The sequence below is a fragment of the Globicephala melas genome, chromosome 16 (assembly GCF_963455315.2).
Source record: "Globicephala melas chromosome 16, mGloMel1.2, whole genome shotgun sequence".
Lineage (NCBI taxonomy): Eukaryota > Metazoa > Chordata > Mammalia > Artiodactyla > Delphinidae > Globicephala > Globicephala melas.
Window position 1 is genome coordinate 7,547,436 of NC_083329.1, and position 16,034 is coordinate 7,563,469.

The 16,034-nt window shown below is 46.9% G+C and overlaps 1 protein-coding gene across 2 annotated transcripts; it reads left to right on the forward strand.

Moving 5' to 3' along the window:
• The first annotated feature begins 552 nt into the window (after window positions 1-552).
• Window positions 553-12,737, forward strand: NKX1-2 (NK1 homeobox 2). 2 transcript variants are annotated; one of them, XR_009559257.1, is made up of 3 exons: window positions 553-763; window positions 2,540-3,765; window positions 12,670-12,737. XR_009559257.1 is itself a non-coding variant. In XM_030831943.2 (2 exons), the coding sequence occupies exons 1-2, from the start codon at window positions 553-555 to the stop codon at window positions 3,265-3,267; spliced, it is 939 nt and encodes a 312-aa protein (XP_030687803.2). In that variant the 3' UTR covers window positions 3,268-5,948. The 2 variants fall into 2 exon arrangements, 1 of the variants encoding a protein (XP_030687803.2); XM_030831943.2 differs by lacking the exon at window positions 12,670-12,737 and having other exon boundaries at window positions 2,540-5,948.
• Window positions 12,738-16,034: the final 3,297 nt, after the last annotated feature.

Genomic DNA, 16,034 nt, shown 5'->3' on the forward strand with positions numbered 1-16,034 from the left:
GGACTGAGGCCATTGCTGTGATTCACTGGCGAGGCAGGAGATGTGCTGAGCGTTGCCTTGAAGTTATCAGTGCTGGCCTCAATTGCATTTCCAATTCAAAGGCGGGTGCACTGGGGGAAGGGTGCAAATCGTAGCCCAAGTCAGGGTGGGTGTATTGGGAGGATCTCTGGGACGAAAGCGTCCAGACTTCCCTCCCTCGCGCACCCCGAGTTTCCGCAGGTTGGGCGGAGGAGCGCTGAGCCGGCGACGCTGTCCCGGCGGGAGCGCGCATCAGACTCACCAAGGCGCCCCCTCGCCGAGGCTAGAGGTCCCCGAGCCTTAGTCTTGGGGCTGCTGCGAGCGCGCCCTGCACTTGGCGGGGACCTGGGCAGCCCAAGTGCCAATCCGCGCTCAGCCCCCCGCGGCTCTCTCCACGCCCCCCTCCCCAGCTTCTCTTGGCCGTCCCGACCCTCCTACCGGCTGAGAACTGCGGCCGAGCCACAGCCGAAGGCAAGCCCGAGCGCGGCCATCCCGGACTCCGCGCCGCCGGCCTCCGGCCCGCGGGCGGCGGGCATGCTGGCATGGCAGGACGGCGGGGCCAAGGCGGCTCCCTCCCACCACAAAATCTCCTTCTCGGTTCTGGACATCCTGGACCCTCAGAAATTCACCCGCGCTGCGCTCCCAGCCGTGCGCCCTGCTCCCCGGGAAGCCAAGAAAAGTTTGGCAGAGGCCGAAGCAAGGAAGGACTCCAGCCGAGACCCGGCCCGGCAGCGAGAGACGCCTGGTAAGGATGCGAGGCGGCCTCCGGCCCCGGAAAGCCCCAGCTTACATGATACGATGGGAAGGTGGGAGGGAGAGCCGTGGATCGGGTGAGTAGCCCTTAGCGGCGTCTTCCCCAAGGGGAGAAGGCGCACAGGACCAGGCGCATAATTAAATTGACGCAGAAAGGGGGCCTCCAGCATCCTGGGTCAGGGATTTGCCACCGAAGCCTGTCCCTGCTTACCTGCCAAGCAAGCAAGCACCCCAGCTCTGATTTACTCGCAGAGGAAACTCTTACCCAGCGCCCACCTCGTCCAGGCTCATTCATTTATTGGGCATTTAATTGTCCCCTATGTGCCAGGACCTGGGCTAGAGACTGAGATAAAAGTCAGCAAAAACTTCGAAACCTGCGAGGTAGACAGCATCCTTAACGAGGTAGACAGCATCATCTCTCCATTTTCTGGATGAGGAAGCTGAGGCTGAATCATGTGTCCTAAGTCTTAGTAGGCAGTGAGGTCCGGTTTTCGCACCCAGGGCCCACTTCCAACCATCCAGAGACAGCTGCAGAGACTCCGCTGCCCCGCACGCTCACTCTCCCCAGATCCAATCGTTGACTGGGCTGGGGCCGGAGTGGGGTGGGGTGACGGGAGGCTGTTGGTCCTTTCTCCTCAAAACCCTTTTTGATTTAACCCCTAACTCTGGGAATTCCTTGGCGGTCCAGTGATTAGGACTCCACCTTCCACTGCAGGCGACACGGGTTCGATCCCTGGTGGGGGAACTGGGATCCCACAAGCCACGTGCGGCAAAAACAAACAAACAAAACAACTCCTAACTCTGGAGGACACCAGACGAGGGGTCCAGGAAAGTTTGTGTCTGAAAGGAAAGACAAAAAACAGCAGGACCCAAGCTGGGTGAGGCGCGGGCACGAGGTCCCCTGGAGGGACGCCAAAGATCGGAGGCTCAGGTCAGGGAAAGGCTTGAAGTCTCGGCAGCTCCCCGGCTTCCCTTCCCCAAGTTTAGCGGTGATTGTCTGGGGCTCTGGGCGCCTCTGGCGGCTGCGCTTGGGCCTGGGCGGTCTGCCTGGTAATTGTTCGGATCGCCCCTCGCAGGGGCCGCTCTCCCCTTTCCCCAGCCCCATGATCGATATTCTATTACTGGCGCCTGCATATCTCCTGCCCGCAGCTTGCAGGTACCGACTTCAAACCCCCTTTTCCCTGTCTGATCCTAATATTGTTCGATTAAAACTTACCTTTAATAGATGACATCTATCGATCCGGCCCCGCACAAATCTGAAACTCTATTAACACGGCAGGAGAAAGAAGATGGGAAAGAGGGAATTTCACTTTAAAAGGGAGGAGGGGGCGCTTAATAACTTCTTTTTTAATTGCTGGCAGTTCTAGGCCAAAATAGGCTTCTAGGGACTGGGGAGACAGCCCCAAACGCACTTGACATATAGATGTCTTAATGTACAGCGATAAGGTTGTCCAATAAGGTCGTTATTCTTTCTTAATGCGGAGTGTCACTCTTTCATTCGAAATACACTTCTCGGACGCCTACTAGGTAGTAGGTGGGTGAAGAGAAAGCGGGCACTACAACGCTAACTCCCACCTCCTGGAAAGGGCTTGCAACTAAGAGCGGTCGTGGGGGTGAGGGCAGGCAGCGCAATTCCGGAGAGGGGCAGGGCTGGGCTCTGGGTTGGGCAGAGAGAGCTGCCTGCTCTGGGGAGGACGAGGGCCAGGTCTAGGGACCAGGACCGGCCGGGTAGTTCCGGGCTTCTGATCACCGTCCCCTTCTCCCCTAGATGCTGCGGGCCGAGGCGCCGGCTTGGCGCCCCCCCTGGAGGGCTCTGAGGCGGAGGAGGCGGAGGACGAGGACTTGGAGGACGCAGGGCGGCGGCAGCTGCGGGAGCGGACTGCGCGCCTGCAGGAGGCCCGGACGCGCTCCCCCGAGGCCCGGGCCGCGGCATCGGCGGCGGGAGAGAGCAGCGCGGGCGGCCTCGCGGGCTCCCCGGGCTCGCCGGGCTCCCCGCGGCCCCGGCGCCGGCGCTCAGAGCCCAGCTGCTCCAAGCCGCGGCGCGCGCGCACCGCCTTCACGTACGAGCAGCTGGTGGCCTTGGAGAACAAGTTCCGGGCCACGCGCTACCTGTCTGTGTGCGAGCGCCTGAACCTCGCGCTATCGCTTAGCCTCACTGAGACGCAGGTCAAAATTTGGTTCCAGAACCGCAGGACCAAGTGGAAGAAGCAGAACCCCGGCGCTGAAGGCGCGGCGCAGGCGGGAGTTGGCGCGCCCCAGCCTGGGACTTCGGCGGGGGCGGGCGGCGGCGGCGGTGGCAGCGGCGGCGCGGGGGCCAGCCCGGGTCAGCTGGGCCCGGCCGCGCATCCTTTTCAGACTTTCCCCTCCTACTCGGCGGCCAACGTCCTCTTCCCGGCCGCCGCCTCCTTCCCGCTGACGGCCGCCGCCGCCAGGGGCTCCTTTGCGCCCTTCCTCGGGCCCTCCTACCTGACCCCTTTCTACGCCCCACATCTATGAACCCGGAGCCCCTCGGGCCCCACTTCGTCCGGATTCACGAGTGATTGGCGTGGACTTGTGGTCCCCACCCCACGGAGGGGCGCCAACGCGCAGGGACTGCCCCCTCCTGGTGCGCGGGTGTCTGCGCGCCCCCTTCCCTCCCCGCTGCCGGGAGGCGCCGCCAGAGGGCAGGGAGAGGCCGCCTGCCGACTCCCCGCCGCGCGTCTCCCCGCCTAGCTGAACCCTGGAATTCACGCGGTCCACTAAAGGGGGTCAAGGATCTGCCATCTTTAAAAGTGTCCGGAGACGGAGGCTGTCCTTAAACCTTCCCGTTTCTGGACCTTGTTCTTCACTTTCGGTCAGGCTTAATTCAGTTCAAGGGTTCTTTCTGAGGGTCTGGGTGTTCGGCGGCGCGGGGCTAACCCAGCGGCGGGGATGGTGTCCAGAGGGAGACAAGACCCGCCCTCCAGCTGCTCACACCTAGGATGGAATCTTCAAAGGCTGTGGCTCACTCGGAGGGTAAGGAGCTTTCCCTTTTCACAGCTGATTGTTTCCCATTTCATACTCGATTACTGGCCCAAACCCAGCGATTCCTTCCAAATGCCGAACAAAGTTGGAGAAAGCTGAGTCTGTGAGCGCACACTGCCGCCGTGAAATGGACTACTTTTTAAATGCATAATACTCTACATTTTTAGGTCTTCGTTTAAGGTTAGGACTTGAGCGCGACTCTCATTCCAAACAGGCTCTCCACAGGCTATTCCTGAGAAAATGTGTCCCTGATTTTCCGGAGGAGACCGGAAGTTCCTTTGGGAAATGCAACAGCTTTATTGCTAGACTTGCCAGCTGAAGTAGACGCACTTCCACATCATTGCAAGTTGTTTTTTCTTTTTTTGCGGCACGCGGGCCTCTCACTGCTGTGGCCTCTCCCGTTGCGGAGCAAGGCTCTGGACGCGCAGGCTCAGCGGCCATGGCTCACGGGCCCAGCCGCTCCGCGGAATGTGGGATGATCTTCCTGGACCGGGGCACGAACCCGTGTCCCCTGCATCGGCAGGCGGACTCTCAACCACTGCACCACCAGGGAAGCCCCCACTGCAAGTTTTGAGAACAGCTTTGATAAACCACGGCTATGGCCCCAAAGGCATAAAGATAACAAAGAGACAAATGGCTCAACTAAAATCTTGAGGTCTATGCATGAGACTGCCCATTTGGGTATGCAGTATTGGATACTGTAAAACTTCAGTCTTGGCTAATATGTCTGTCCCAGCAAATCCTAGGCTCCCAGTAGTGATCGAACCCGGGGGAGAGTTCGCGCCTCCAGCACACGCTGCAGTCATGAATTGGACTATATATATATATATTTTTTGCAGTACGCGGGCCTCTCACTGCTGTGGCCTCTCCCGTTGCGGAGCACAGGCTCCGGACGCGCAGGCTCAGCGGCCATGGCTCACGGGCCCAGCCGCTCCGCGGCATTCTTCCCAGACCGGGGCACGACCTCGTGTCCCCTGGATCGGCAGGCGAACTCTCAACCACTGCGCCACCAGGGAAGCCCTGGACTACTTTTTTAAAGCACAAACTCAACGTTTTTAGAGCTTCATCTAAGATTCTGACTTGAAAGATACTCTGTTCCACACAGACTCTCCAAGATGGCATGGTGAACAAGCAAAAGGTCGTTAGGAGCTGTAAGAGAAATAATTTTGGGGTGTAAAAAGCTACCATGGAAGCAAAAAGCATATTTATGATGGATTCAACTGCAGTAACTTAATATACGGATGAGCATTCTAACTGCTGCTTTCGTTATCTCCCTTAAGAATTAGTTCTGTAAGATTCTCTTGCCGGCTTTGTTTGGAATACCCTTCCTTTGGTTTTTTATGTGATATGATTTGTAGCCCGTATCTCAGAAAACCAGACCTCCCCAACTAGGTCATGTATGTTTCACTCTAACCTTTTTTCGAGGACTTTAGGCCCGGTGATATCTATATGGATACCATTCCTTGCTATTTCTTGGTAGCCTGTGTCATTAATAAGTAAATTTAATGATCAATGGCTTCTTGTAAAGTAAGAGCATGCTGTTTGGTATTATGAACACATGATATTATTATAATCTTGAAATATCTACTTCAGTTATTATTGGGAATGAGAAAATATTCCTTTCTTCCAAATTAAATGAAGACTTCACATTCATGGGACTCTCATAAGATTTGAGAATATGTATTATTTAATTATAATTTGTTAATTAGACTCTTTTCCTTTTATTCTGAAGGAGAAAAGTGTCCCCAAACAATGCATTATGACTTTCTAAAAGACAACTGATGCCAGATGAGATTCAAAATGCAGTTACTATAGTAGAGAATATTATTTTATTCACTTTACATATCGATAAACATTCCTTCAGTAACTGTTTCTCAGTTTCTCAGAAGCAACACTCCATGTATCCCAGTAGGCAATTCCAATACACAGAGGCAAGTTCTGTAACAAAGAATCCGAATTTCTGTAAGACTCGGGAAACATTCTATTCCTCTCAGGTACCAGAATCACAGGAGACTCCATTTGGAGAGAGGGACTGGGGAGGGAGGTGGGAGGCTTATCTATGGACTAGCATGGAGTGCTATACTTGCTGACGTTTCTTGTTTCTTCGGATTTTAACAGAGTAATGCTCGAAGTGTGTGACTTTGGACTTCTGCTGCTTTAAAAGGCCCAGTGGCTTTCCAACCAAATGCTTAGACTCAATCTATTGATGTTTTTGTCTAATAAATTTTGTTTGTAATAATTTCTTGTTTAATTATTTCTTGTTCTTTATTAGCAAAGCTTTTAAATAATTTTATAATTATCAGAGGTTGTATATATGTATTCCCATTCCCACCCCCCACCAACTAGCATTCATCAATAGAGGGTATCTTTACCCTAACACGACTTTTTTTTTTTTTTTTAAAATCAATTTCAGGGGCTTCCCTCGTGGCACAGTAGTTAAGAATCCGCCTGCCAATGCAGGGGACATGGGTTTGATCCCTGGTCCAGGAAGATCCCACATGCCGTGGAGCAACTAAGCCTGTGCGCCACAACTACTGAGCCTACACTCTAGAGCCCACGAGCCACAACTTCTGAGCCCTCGTGCCACAACTACTGAAGCCGGCACGCCTAGAGCCTGTGCTCCTCAACAAGAGAAGCCACCGCAATGAGAAGCCTGTGCACCACAATGAAGAGTAGCCCCCGCTGGATGCAACTAGAGAAAGCCCATGTGCAGAAACGAAGACCCAACACAACCCCCCCAAAATAAATAAATAAATATTTTAAAAAAAGAAAAGAAAATCAATTTCAAAGCCCCAAAGACAGCCGGTGCAGAAGGTCACCGAACACTAACAGTTGCTTTGTGGCTTTGGAATCTTTTTTTTTTTTTTAAGATTTTTTTGATGTGGACCATTTTTAAAGTCTTTATTGAATTTGTTACAATATTGCTTCTATTTTATGTTTTGGCTTTCTGGCCGCGAGGCATATGGGAGCTTAGCTCCCCAACCAAGGATTGAACCTGCACCCCCTGCACTGGAAGGCAAAGTCTTAACCACTGGACCTCCAGGGAAGTCCCCCTAACACGACTTTCTTAAGTCATCTTTTTCAGACCCTTGCTAGATACACACATAGTAGCTCCGTTTGTAGGCAGTATATACAAAAACACATTTAGGCCATTTCCATAGTGAAAGCAAAGCATCTTTACAGAATTTTAATTAGTGGCTACAAATTAAATCAACACCAGGTTTCCAGGACATTAACTTCCTAGCCTTACTTTACAAGTTCTGAATACCCCATATAGAGTCTGGTAGATAACTTTTCAGACTTGGGCCATCCACTGGTCATAAATTTCTGCGCCACCAGGGAAGCCTGGGAGTACGGAGTCTTAACCACTGCACCACTGTGTCCTATCTTATCCTTTTAAATACGCCTTATCCGGGCCTGGGAGTACGGAGTCTTAACCACTGCACCACTGTGTCCTATCTTATCCTTTTAAATACGCCTTATCCGGGCTTTCCTGGTGGTGCAGTTGTTGAGAGTCCGCCTGCCGATGCAGGGGACGCGGGTTCGTGCCCCGGTACGGGAAGATCCCACGTGCTGCGGAGCGGCTGGGCCCGTGAGCCATGGCCGCTGAGCCTGCGCGTCCTGAGCCTGCGCTCCGCAATGGGAGAGGCCACAACAGTGAGAGGCCCGCGTACCAAAAAAAAAAAAAAAAAGACTCCATACTCCCAATGCAGGGGGCCTGGGGGTTCGATCTAGATCCCACATGCATACCGCAACTAACAGTTCACATGCCACAACTAAGGAGCCCTGGAGCCGCAACTAAGGAGGTTGCCTGCCACAACTAAGACCCAGCACAACCAAATAAATAAATAAATATTTTAAAAAATAATAAAAGGATGAGATAATAAAATTAAATAGAATTTATAACATTTTCTTCCTGCATATCTCTATTTCATCTCACATCTCCTTCCCACTTTTTGGAGATTGGTGTCCTGGCAGACAGGATGATTCCTGATACACTGCTTTTCTGCCTGGGTGGCCAGATCCTTTTGTAAAAAGGTGAGGCCTCACCGTGTCACTTGGCACCTACTACATTTTATATTGTATCATTTTCTACTTGTTTCATCTGGGAGACCCTCCCCCCTGCACCCGCCAGCCCCTGTCTCTGGCAGTTCTTCTACATAGGTCTTATATCTCTCACATCGGAATATGTTGGTATTCCACCAATTCTGTAGGCAGATAGGGTAGGGGGTCCCCAGAGGAAAAGAACCAGATACAGCTTTTTGACATAAGAGAAGCCATTCTGACCTAAACCGTTTTGTCACCTAAGCCTGGCCACAGTGCTTCTCCTTGAACAGGTCTTAGTAATTAATGATCTTAAGGGAACAAAGGAAAGCAAGAACAGAAGAAAAGCAGTCAAGAAGCAATAGTGCAGTAATAAAACAGAGTCCTAGTTCCTCCTCAAGGGATATACGTAACAATCTAATACATATCTTTGAGTTGTTCTATGGGAACCAAGGCCCCCATCCAGGTGGAGGATGGTTATCTACTTGCTAAGACCCCAGACTGGTCGGAAGCCAGGGAATGATGATGTTGACCTTTTCTGACCCTCAGGACTAAAGTTTAGACTGTAGACCTTTGCCCCAATTGTAAGCTGACTCCTCCTCTACTCAAGCCCCTTCATGAATATGCACATCCTGCTCAGGCCCCTTCATGAATATGCATGTACCCTTAGCTTAAAACCCCCAATTTTGCTGTTCAGGAACACACTGATTTGGGAAAGATGCCCAGTGTTCTCACTTGCTGCAAGTAATAAATCCTTCCTTCTCCCGATCTTCAGCTTCGGTAGGTCTTTGGGCTCAACACCCCCTAAGAGGTGAACCCAGTTTTTGCGTAGAACTGCTGTTAAATGATTGAGCTATGTTTTCACTTCTTGTTTAGTCTAATTTTGTTTTACTCTTTCATGTTTAGGGGTAGTCCTATTTTTCAACTTTTTCAGAAGTTTGGATAATAAACTTTACTGAATTTAAAATGGTTTGAAAGGAAATCTCATAATAAAGAAGCTATTGGTTGGGCTTCCCTGGTGGCACAGTGGTTGAGAGTCTGCCTGCCGATGCAGGGGATACGGGTTCGTGCCCCGGTCCGGGAAGATCCCACATGCCGCAAAGCGGCTGGGCCCGTGAGCCATGGCTGCTGAGCCTGCGCGTCTGGAGCCTGTGCTCCGCAACGGGAGAGGCCACAACAGTGAGAGGCCCGAGTACAGCAAAAAAAAAAAAAAAAAAAAAGAAGCTATTGGTGATTTTGCATAGTCACAGAAGTCATTTTTTCTTTCCAGTCATCACAGACAGATAAAATCGGTAAAACTCGACTACTTAGAAAAATGATTATGTACTTGGATGACACAGCAATGGAAGATGGCTCTAAGTTTTCTCACTTCTCGCAATTTCTGCACCATTTCATTGCAGAGACTGGCGCCAGTCCACAGGCACAAACTGAGTAGTCTGCTTCATTTACTCTCCCCCGAGCCCTGGATTTAGAAGTGTTAGCCTTGAAACTGGAAATGTAGGCCAGTCCTCTGACCCAGCAATCTCACTCCCAGGACTTTATCTTATAAAGTCACGAAATGTCAGAGATAAGGTTCTCTATTGTGACACTGTTTGCAATACCAAAAGATTGGAAATAATCCAAGTGTCCAGTAATATGGGGCTATTAATGCAGGTATAAACAAAAGAATGAGGGTGATCTCTCCATATTGACACAGAGAGAGCTCCAGGGCATATTAAGAGGCAAGGTGCAAAGAGTACATACAACCTGCTGTCTCAGTTGTTATAAAGTAGAGGAAATAATGACTTTTTAAAAAAATTTTTTTTTTATATTTATTTGGCTGTGTCGGGTCTTAGTTGCTGGTCTTAGTTCCTCCTCTGCATGTGGGCTCTTAGATCGAACCCGTGTCCCCTGCATTGGAAGGCGGATTCTTAACCACTGGACCACCAGGGAAGCCCCATGTTTTTATATTTACTTCTATTGCATGAAGAATCATTGGAAAGATAAACAAGATGCTAATGTGAAGGGCTGCCCTTGGTGGCGACAAAAGCTAGATGGGCTTGGGGTAGGAAGAAGTCTTCTCAGTGTGTACTTTTTAATTTGTTTTGATTTGTAAATGAAGTAAATGTATTAACTATTTACAAAACAAAAAGAAGTTGCTTGGGGGAGAAAATGTCAGAGAGGAAAGTAGTTCTACAGATACTTGTAATTCAGATGTTTCCAAAGTTCCTTCTAGTATCAATCTTTGGATATTAAAGGGAGAATGGCAACTCTCTTTTGACCATCTGCCCAGTGGGGCACTGGGCTACTTACTATCCTGGATTTATCTCAAGCTTTCTTTTAGAAAATTAACACATGTGGGAAGGTGTTACCAAAGCTTGTTTATCGACCAGAAGAAGGCCAGTTCAGAGTGAAGTTCATCACATATAATCTAGCCCAACAGGTCTTCCCAAACTCCAGGGAGAGGCATAGGGCCAGAATGGGAACAGGTAGCAGTAAAAAAAAAAGTTGCCTTTTCTAAGTAAAATTTACTTCAGTAGATCCCAGTGATAAAATATTCTTGCATTTTCAATCAACACTTTTCTAGCCTTCTAAGTGTAATATATGATTTACTTAGATTTCAATAGGAATCTGTAGAAGAGGGGAGATTCAAGGCCAGATGATGATCACGATGACTTGGAAAAGAACCTTTACTCCTTATTGTAGATAAAAATAATAATGCTACGAGACACTGAGCTGCCATGTGGCTTAGAAGTGGCTGGATGTTTGAGTGCCACAGCTATGTGATCCTCTAGATAACCCATTTTACAAGGTGAGTAAGTGAGCCACAGGGTCTCCGGTTACCCAGGTAAGGATCAGTGGAGTTAGGAATGACTTCTGGGTTGTCCGATTCCAACGCCTGCATCTTAGCCAATATATGGTCTGGATGCTAGGTGCTCTGACAAGTTCATTAGAACATTGATCACAGTCAGACTCACACCCCCTGAAGTCAGGAGCTACATTTTATTGAATCTCTTGATTCTCTCAGAACTCTGCACAGTGTTTTGGAATTAGGAGGCACTACATAAATAGTTCAAATTAAATTAAAAATGGGGAGACCAAGATCGTAGACATCTTCTGGTGCTTTAATCTATATTTAAATTAATACAGATATCAGAAAACAAAAGTAATTTGTTCAGTCAATGAACTAAGTCAAACTTGAGGTGTCAGGGCAAAATATAATCTCTCATCCCTAATTTAAAGACTTAATTCATCTTTATCACTACAGTCCTTTTGGAGGAGAATCCAGGTCAAAAGAGAAGGGAAGGACCATATACCACTATTAAGGATGTGACAGCCACAAACACAAAGCATACTGGTAACTCAAATGCCAGACTGGCATTGCTGTCTGTGACTTGACTTTCCAATATGTGAACAACTCTTGGCAGAATTCAGAGCAAAACAAAGCGTCTTCGACAAACATGAAATGATTTTATAATATATAATATATTTTATATATATATATAATATATATAATATAATATATGTAATATATTATATAATATATATAATATAACATATATATTATATTATATATAATATATATTATATACAAATATATATAAAATATATATATAATATATATAATATATAAATATATATATATTATATATAATATAATATATTTTATATAAATATACCTCATATATTTATTTAATAACATTTAACTTTGAAATTTAAAAAATCTTAAAATTACTTTTATTTACGTCAACAATGTTAGGAGAAAAGTTTAAATTATTTTCAATTAATACATCAGGTTTTCTGCAGGGGTGGGAGTCATTGTTGTTGTTTTCTTTCTTTTTTAAAAAAATACATGTGGTACGTATACACAATGGAATATTACTCAGCCATAAAAAGGAACAAAATTGGGTCATTTGTAGAGATGTGGATGGATCTAGAGACTGTCATACAGAGTGAAGTAAGTCAGAAAGAGAAAAACAAATATTGTATATTAATGCATATATGTGGAACCTAGAAAAATGGTACAGATGAACCAGTTTGCAGGGCAGCAATAGAGACACAGATGTAGAGAACAAACGTATGGACACCAAGTGGGGAAAGCGGCGGGGGTGGTGGTGGTGTGATGAATTGGGAGATTGAGATTGACATGTATACACTGATCTGTATAAAACTGATGACTAATAAGGACCTGCTGTATAAAAAATAAATAAGATTAAATTTTAAAAAATAAATAAAATAAAAAATATTCTTGTGGCATGAGGGATCTAGTTCCCGGACCAGGGATTGAACCCAGGCCCCTTGCATTGGGAGCATGAAGTCTTAACCACTGGACCACCAGGGAAGTCCCATTGTTGTTGTTTTCTATAGTCCAACTAAAAAGAGTCAAAATTAAAGTTTTCAAAAGAGAATAAAAGTTATCAAAGCTCACACTTAGTTGGCCTCCATGGAATCAATAAAAAAGGAAAATTGCAAAATACACTGAACTTCCTAGTATCTGAATAGATAAGGATGTAAATATTTAGCTAATACTCGAGGTTTCTATTATTTTATTTTTTAATTAATGAGCAATGTATTTTCCAAATAAACGCTGCTGTTAATTCACTACTTAATTTTTTGTCAAAAATTTTTACTTTAACTTTTTTTATTCTTAGTTAAAATTCTTACTTCTGATTAAGTGTCAAACACAACACATGATGGGGTGAACAGTTGGCTTCTTGGCTGTCCCATCACCTATGTCGCAACTGGCTGGGGCCCTTTACCTTGGAATCTTGGATTTCTCTGTCCTTAAAAGTGCTAGATTAGATCTTTAAGACTCTTCAGCTCTGGGCTTCCCTCGTGGCGCAGTGGTTAACAATCTGCCTGCCAATGCAGTGAACATGGGTTCGAGCCCTGGTCTGTGGAAGATCCCATATGCCATGGAGCAGCTACGCCCGTGCGCCACAACTACTGAGCCTGCGCTCTAGATCCCGCGAGCCACAACTACTGAAGCCCGCGCGCCTAGAGCCCGTGCTCCGCAACAAGAGAAGCCACCAAAATGAGAAGCCCGCGCACCGCAATGAAGAGTAGGCCCCGCTCGCCGCAACCAGAGAAAGCCCGCGTGCAGCAACGAAGACCCAACGCAGCCAAAAATAAATAAATACATTTATTAAAAAAAAAACTCTTCAGCTCTATTTTGCACGTATATCTTTAATTCGTATCTTCAAAATAACTTACTTATTATGTCTCAGTATTGATAATTAGCTGACTTTTTAGCCCCGTGAATTGAGTCTCTTTTAAAATATTTGCTACTGAGTTGATTTAAATACCCTCCACCGAGTTGACCTGGTTAACCCAAATCCCTCTTCTGGTATTTTCTGTTCTCTTCCCCTGCTCAGGCTCCCAGGCATGCAGTATCCTCCATCTGCAGCCACTAACCCCAAAGATCCTCTCAGAGCCTCCCCTTCTGGACTCAGCTCTGTTCCCAATCTCATGCCTCGCGCTAAGACTCGGTCCATCCCCTTTTCTCTAGCACATAACTTTATAAACTTATCAGGCCCAGGTGACAATCCTTCAGCGCTTGGACAAGTAGCAAGGTGTTAATGGACAATAATGGTTTGAAGTATCCTTCTTTCAATCCAAGCTTCTGGGGTTTTGAACGGCTGTTATTATTCTAAGAGTGGGAAGGGCTTTGCCATCTAGGCTTCTAGAATCTCAGGATTGTAGGCCTGCCTCTACTCTGCCTCTAATTCCTGCCCCGGGGAATAAAGATGAGTTGGGGCAAGTGTAGAATAATAATTCCTACTAAAAGCAACATGGAGATGGGTTCTGGAAGGCTCTAAAAGTCCTGCAAGACATGCTGCAAGGTAGCTTCAAGAATTTATAGTCTGGGGACTTTCCCAGTGGCCCAGTGGTTAGACTCCACGCTTCCATTGCAGGGGCCATGGGTTGGATCCCTGGTTGAGGAACTAAGATCCTGCATGCCACGTGGCATGGCCAGAAAAAAAAAAAAGAATTTATAGTCTGGGTGGGAAGATAAGACATAGACAGAGCTAGAAATATACAGTAGTCAAACAATGACTGCAGGCAGCTCTGTGACAGGTGGACAGGCAGTGCTGAGGGTGAGGGGGGACTCTTTTGACCTGGGGAGTCAGGGAAGGTATCATGTGGGGATAGATAGAAACTGCAGCTGGAGGTTTTAGGTGGAATTCAGCTATGGACGAGAGAAAATAAGTGCCCCTAGCAGGCATATCCTCGTAGCAGAACCAGTATTTTAACTGCACAATTTCTGAATCTCTGCCTATTGTCCCCAGTTCAGATTTAAGTTCAGAACATTTACCAGGTATATCCTTCTTTAACTTTTCTCACTATTTTGCTTACCCTGCTCCTGCCAGCTCCCTGCCATTCTGGAGGTAAGGAGGTTTACTCTCCTCCAGATTTTTTTTTTAAGATTTTTGTTGTTGTTGTTGTGGACCATTTTGAAAGTCTTTATTGAATTTGTTACAATATTGCTTCTGTTTTATGTTTTGGTTTTTTGGCTGTGAGGCATGTGGGATCTTAGCTCCCTGACCAGGAATCGAACCCGCACCCTCTGCACTGGAAGGGGAAGTCTTAACCACTGGACCGCCAGGGAAGTCCCTCTCCTCCAGATTTAAATGCCTGCCTTGGCTCAGTGCAGCAACAGCAGGAGGCATGAGCTATGTATATTGCCAAGTCTTCTGTTGGAAGACATCTTTTAGGGTGAATATAATCTGGGGAAAAATGTTTCTTCTGCTGGGTAAAAATCACCAAACATCTTTTGAGTCTCATTACAAGACTTTCTCCTTGACCATCAGTGTGGATTTTCCTTTTTAATCATTTCAAGTCCACCTACACTTAGGCTATGCTAATGACAAGTAAAAACAAATTGGGCAATAGAGGAAGTGATGGAAAGCAAGAGGCTGGCATAATCCATAAATTGCTTTTCTGGTCACTGAATAATTGAGAGTTGCCTGTATAAGAAAATGAATTCTTTCCTTTTTTGTGTAGTTGCAGTTTTTCAGATGGTCCAAGTTGCAAGACTTCAGTTCATACCTGTTGAAGGAGCATTTCCTGAACTTCTCCCTCCTCCTAAAGAGACCCACATACTCTTGCCTGATGTGAAACCCCTTGCGGGGTCAGGCATGTAGGCACTCAAGGAACATTTGTTGAATGAACTAAATAAACTAATTTAGGTGTTGGATATCTGTGATGGGGTCAGTCTTTATATCATCCAGTTTTATTGTTCCCATATAATTAATAACTTGAATCTATAAGTAGTTTTAGAGGCTCAACAATCTTTGTAATGTATGCTCTGTCTTTACGTGTTTCTAGACTATGAATAAAATGCATACAAACAGAGCAGCTCTGTTTCTTGTTTGAAAACAAGCTGCTTTCAAGTCTAGGTCTCCAAGGGCACATTAAGCTGAAAAACAACTGCTAGTTATTTTTCAACCAGCTAGAAAAACCATAAAGTATTTCATGCTGTCTGTACCTCTGTTTTTCTGATAAGAGAGAAGAGATAAAACCCAGACATTCTAAGCAGTTTCTGGCCTATGGAAAGGTTTTAGTTAAAGAGCACCTTATCTGTAAGTCCAAAAGGCATTGCAACACATTTTGATGTTACTCAGATCTTGGGTGTCATGTCCCCTTCATGAATTCAGAAGCACCTGTTCCTACTTGCCAAGGCCAAACTGGGGATTCCTGGGCTCTCTGTAAGTGTTCCAAGAGCTGGGCTTGGCTTGACACACCTGCCCAGATTTGTAAGGCAGGACCATGGAGAAACAATTCCTCTCTGATCCTGTGAGCGCAAGGACCTAACTTCCAAGAAATTAATCACGTCGTATTCAGGGTTATGGAGGCACATCAACAAACCAAAAGGCAAAGTCCTACTCTCAATGCGCTCTAGAGAGGGCATGGCCATAACAATCAGAATAACTGACCTTGGTCTAAGGCAGATGGAGCCACAGAGGACTGAATCCCTTTTGGTGTGTTGCTCTAGACATCTGTAGACATGGGCTCTGATGTTTACAGCTTGGCCTTGTGCCCACGCATTTTCCAGCCCCTACCGTATAGCTTTGACTTTCCTTTCTACTTGGCTAAGGCTTATCTTAGCTGGTTCTCTGTGTTGAATGAGTTCCATTTGTCCTCCTACCCCATCTACTCCCCACCCTTCCCTACCCTGCCTGCGTCTCAGGAGGCTGCCCTGCAGGGACTGCCCTCATAGGGCTCCTTAGGTCTCT

Bases quoted from the DNA above. Each gene is read 5' to 3' on its own strand.
- NKX1-2 (XM_030831943.2), top strand. From the start codon at position 553: ATGCTGGCATGGCAGGACGGCGGGGCCAAGGCGGCTCCCTCCCACCAC. The intron at 764-2,539 runs GTAAGGATGCGA...CTTCTCCCCTAG, and splicing joins CCGGCAGCGAGAGACGCCTG to ATGCTGCGGGCCGAGGCGCC.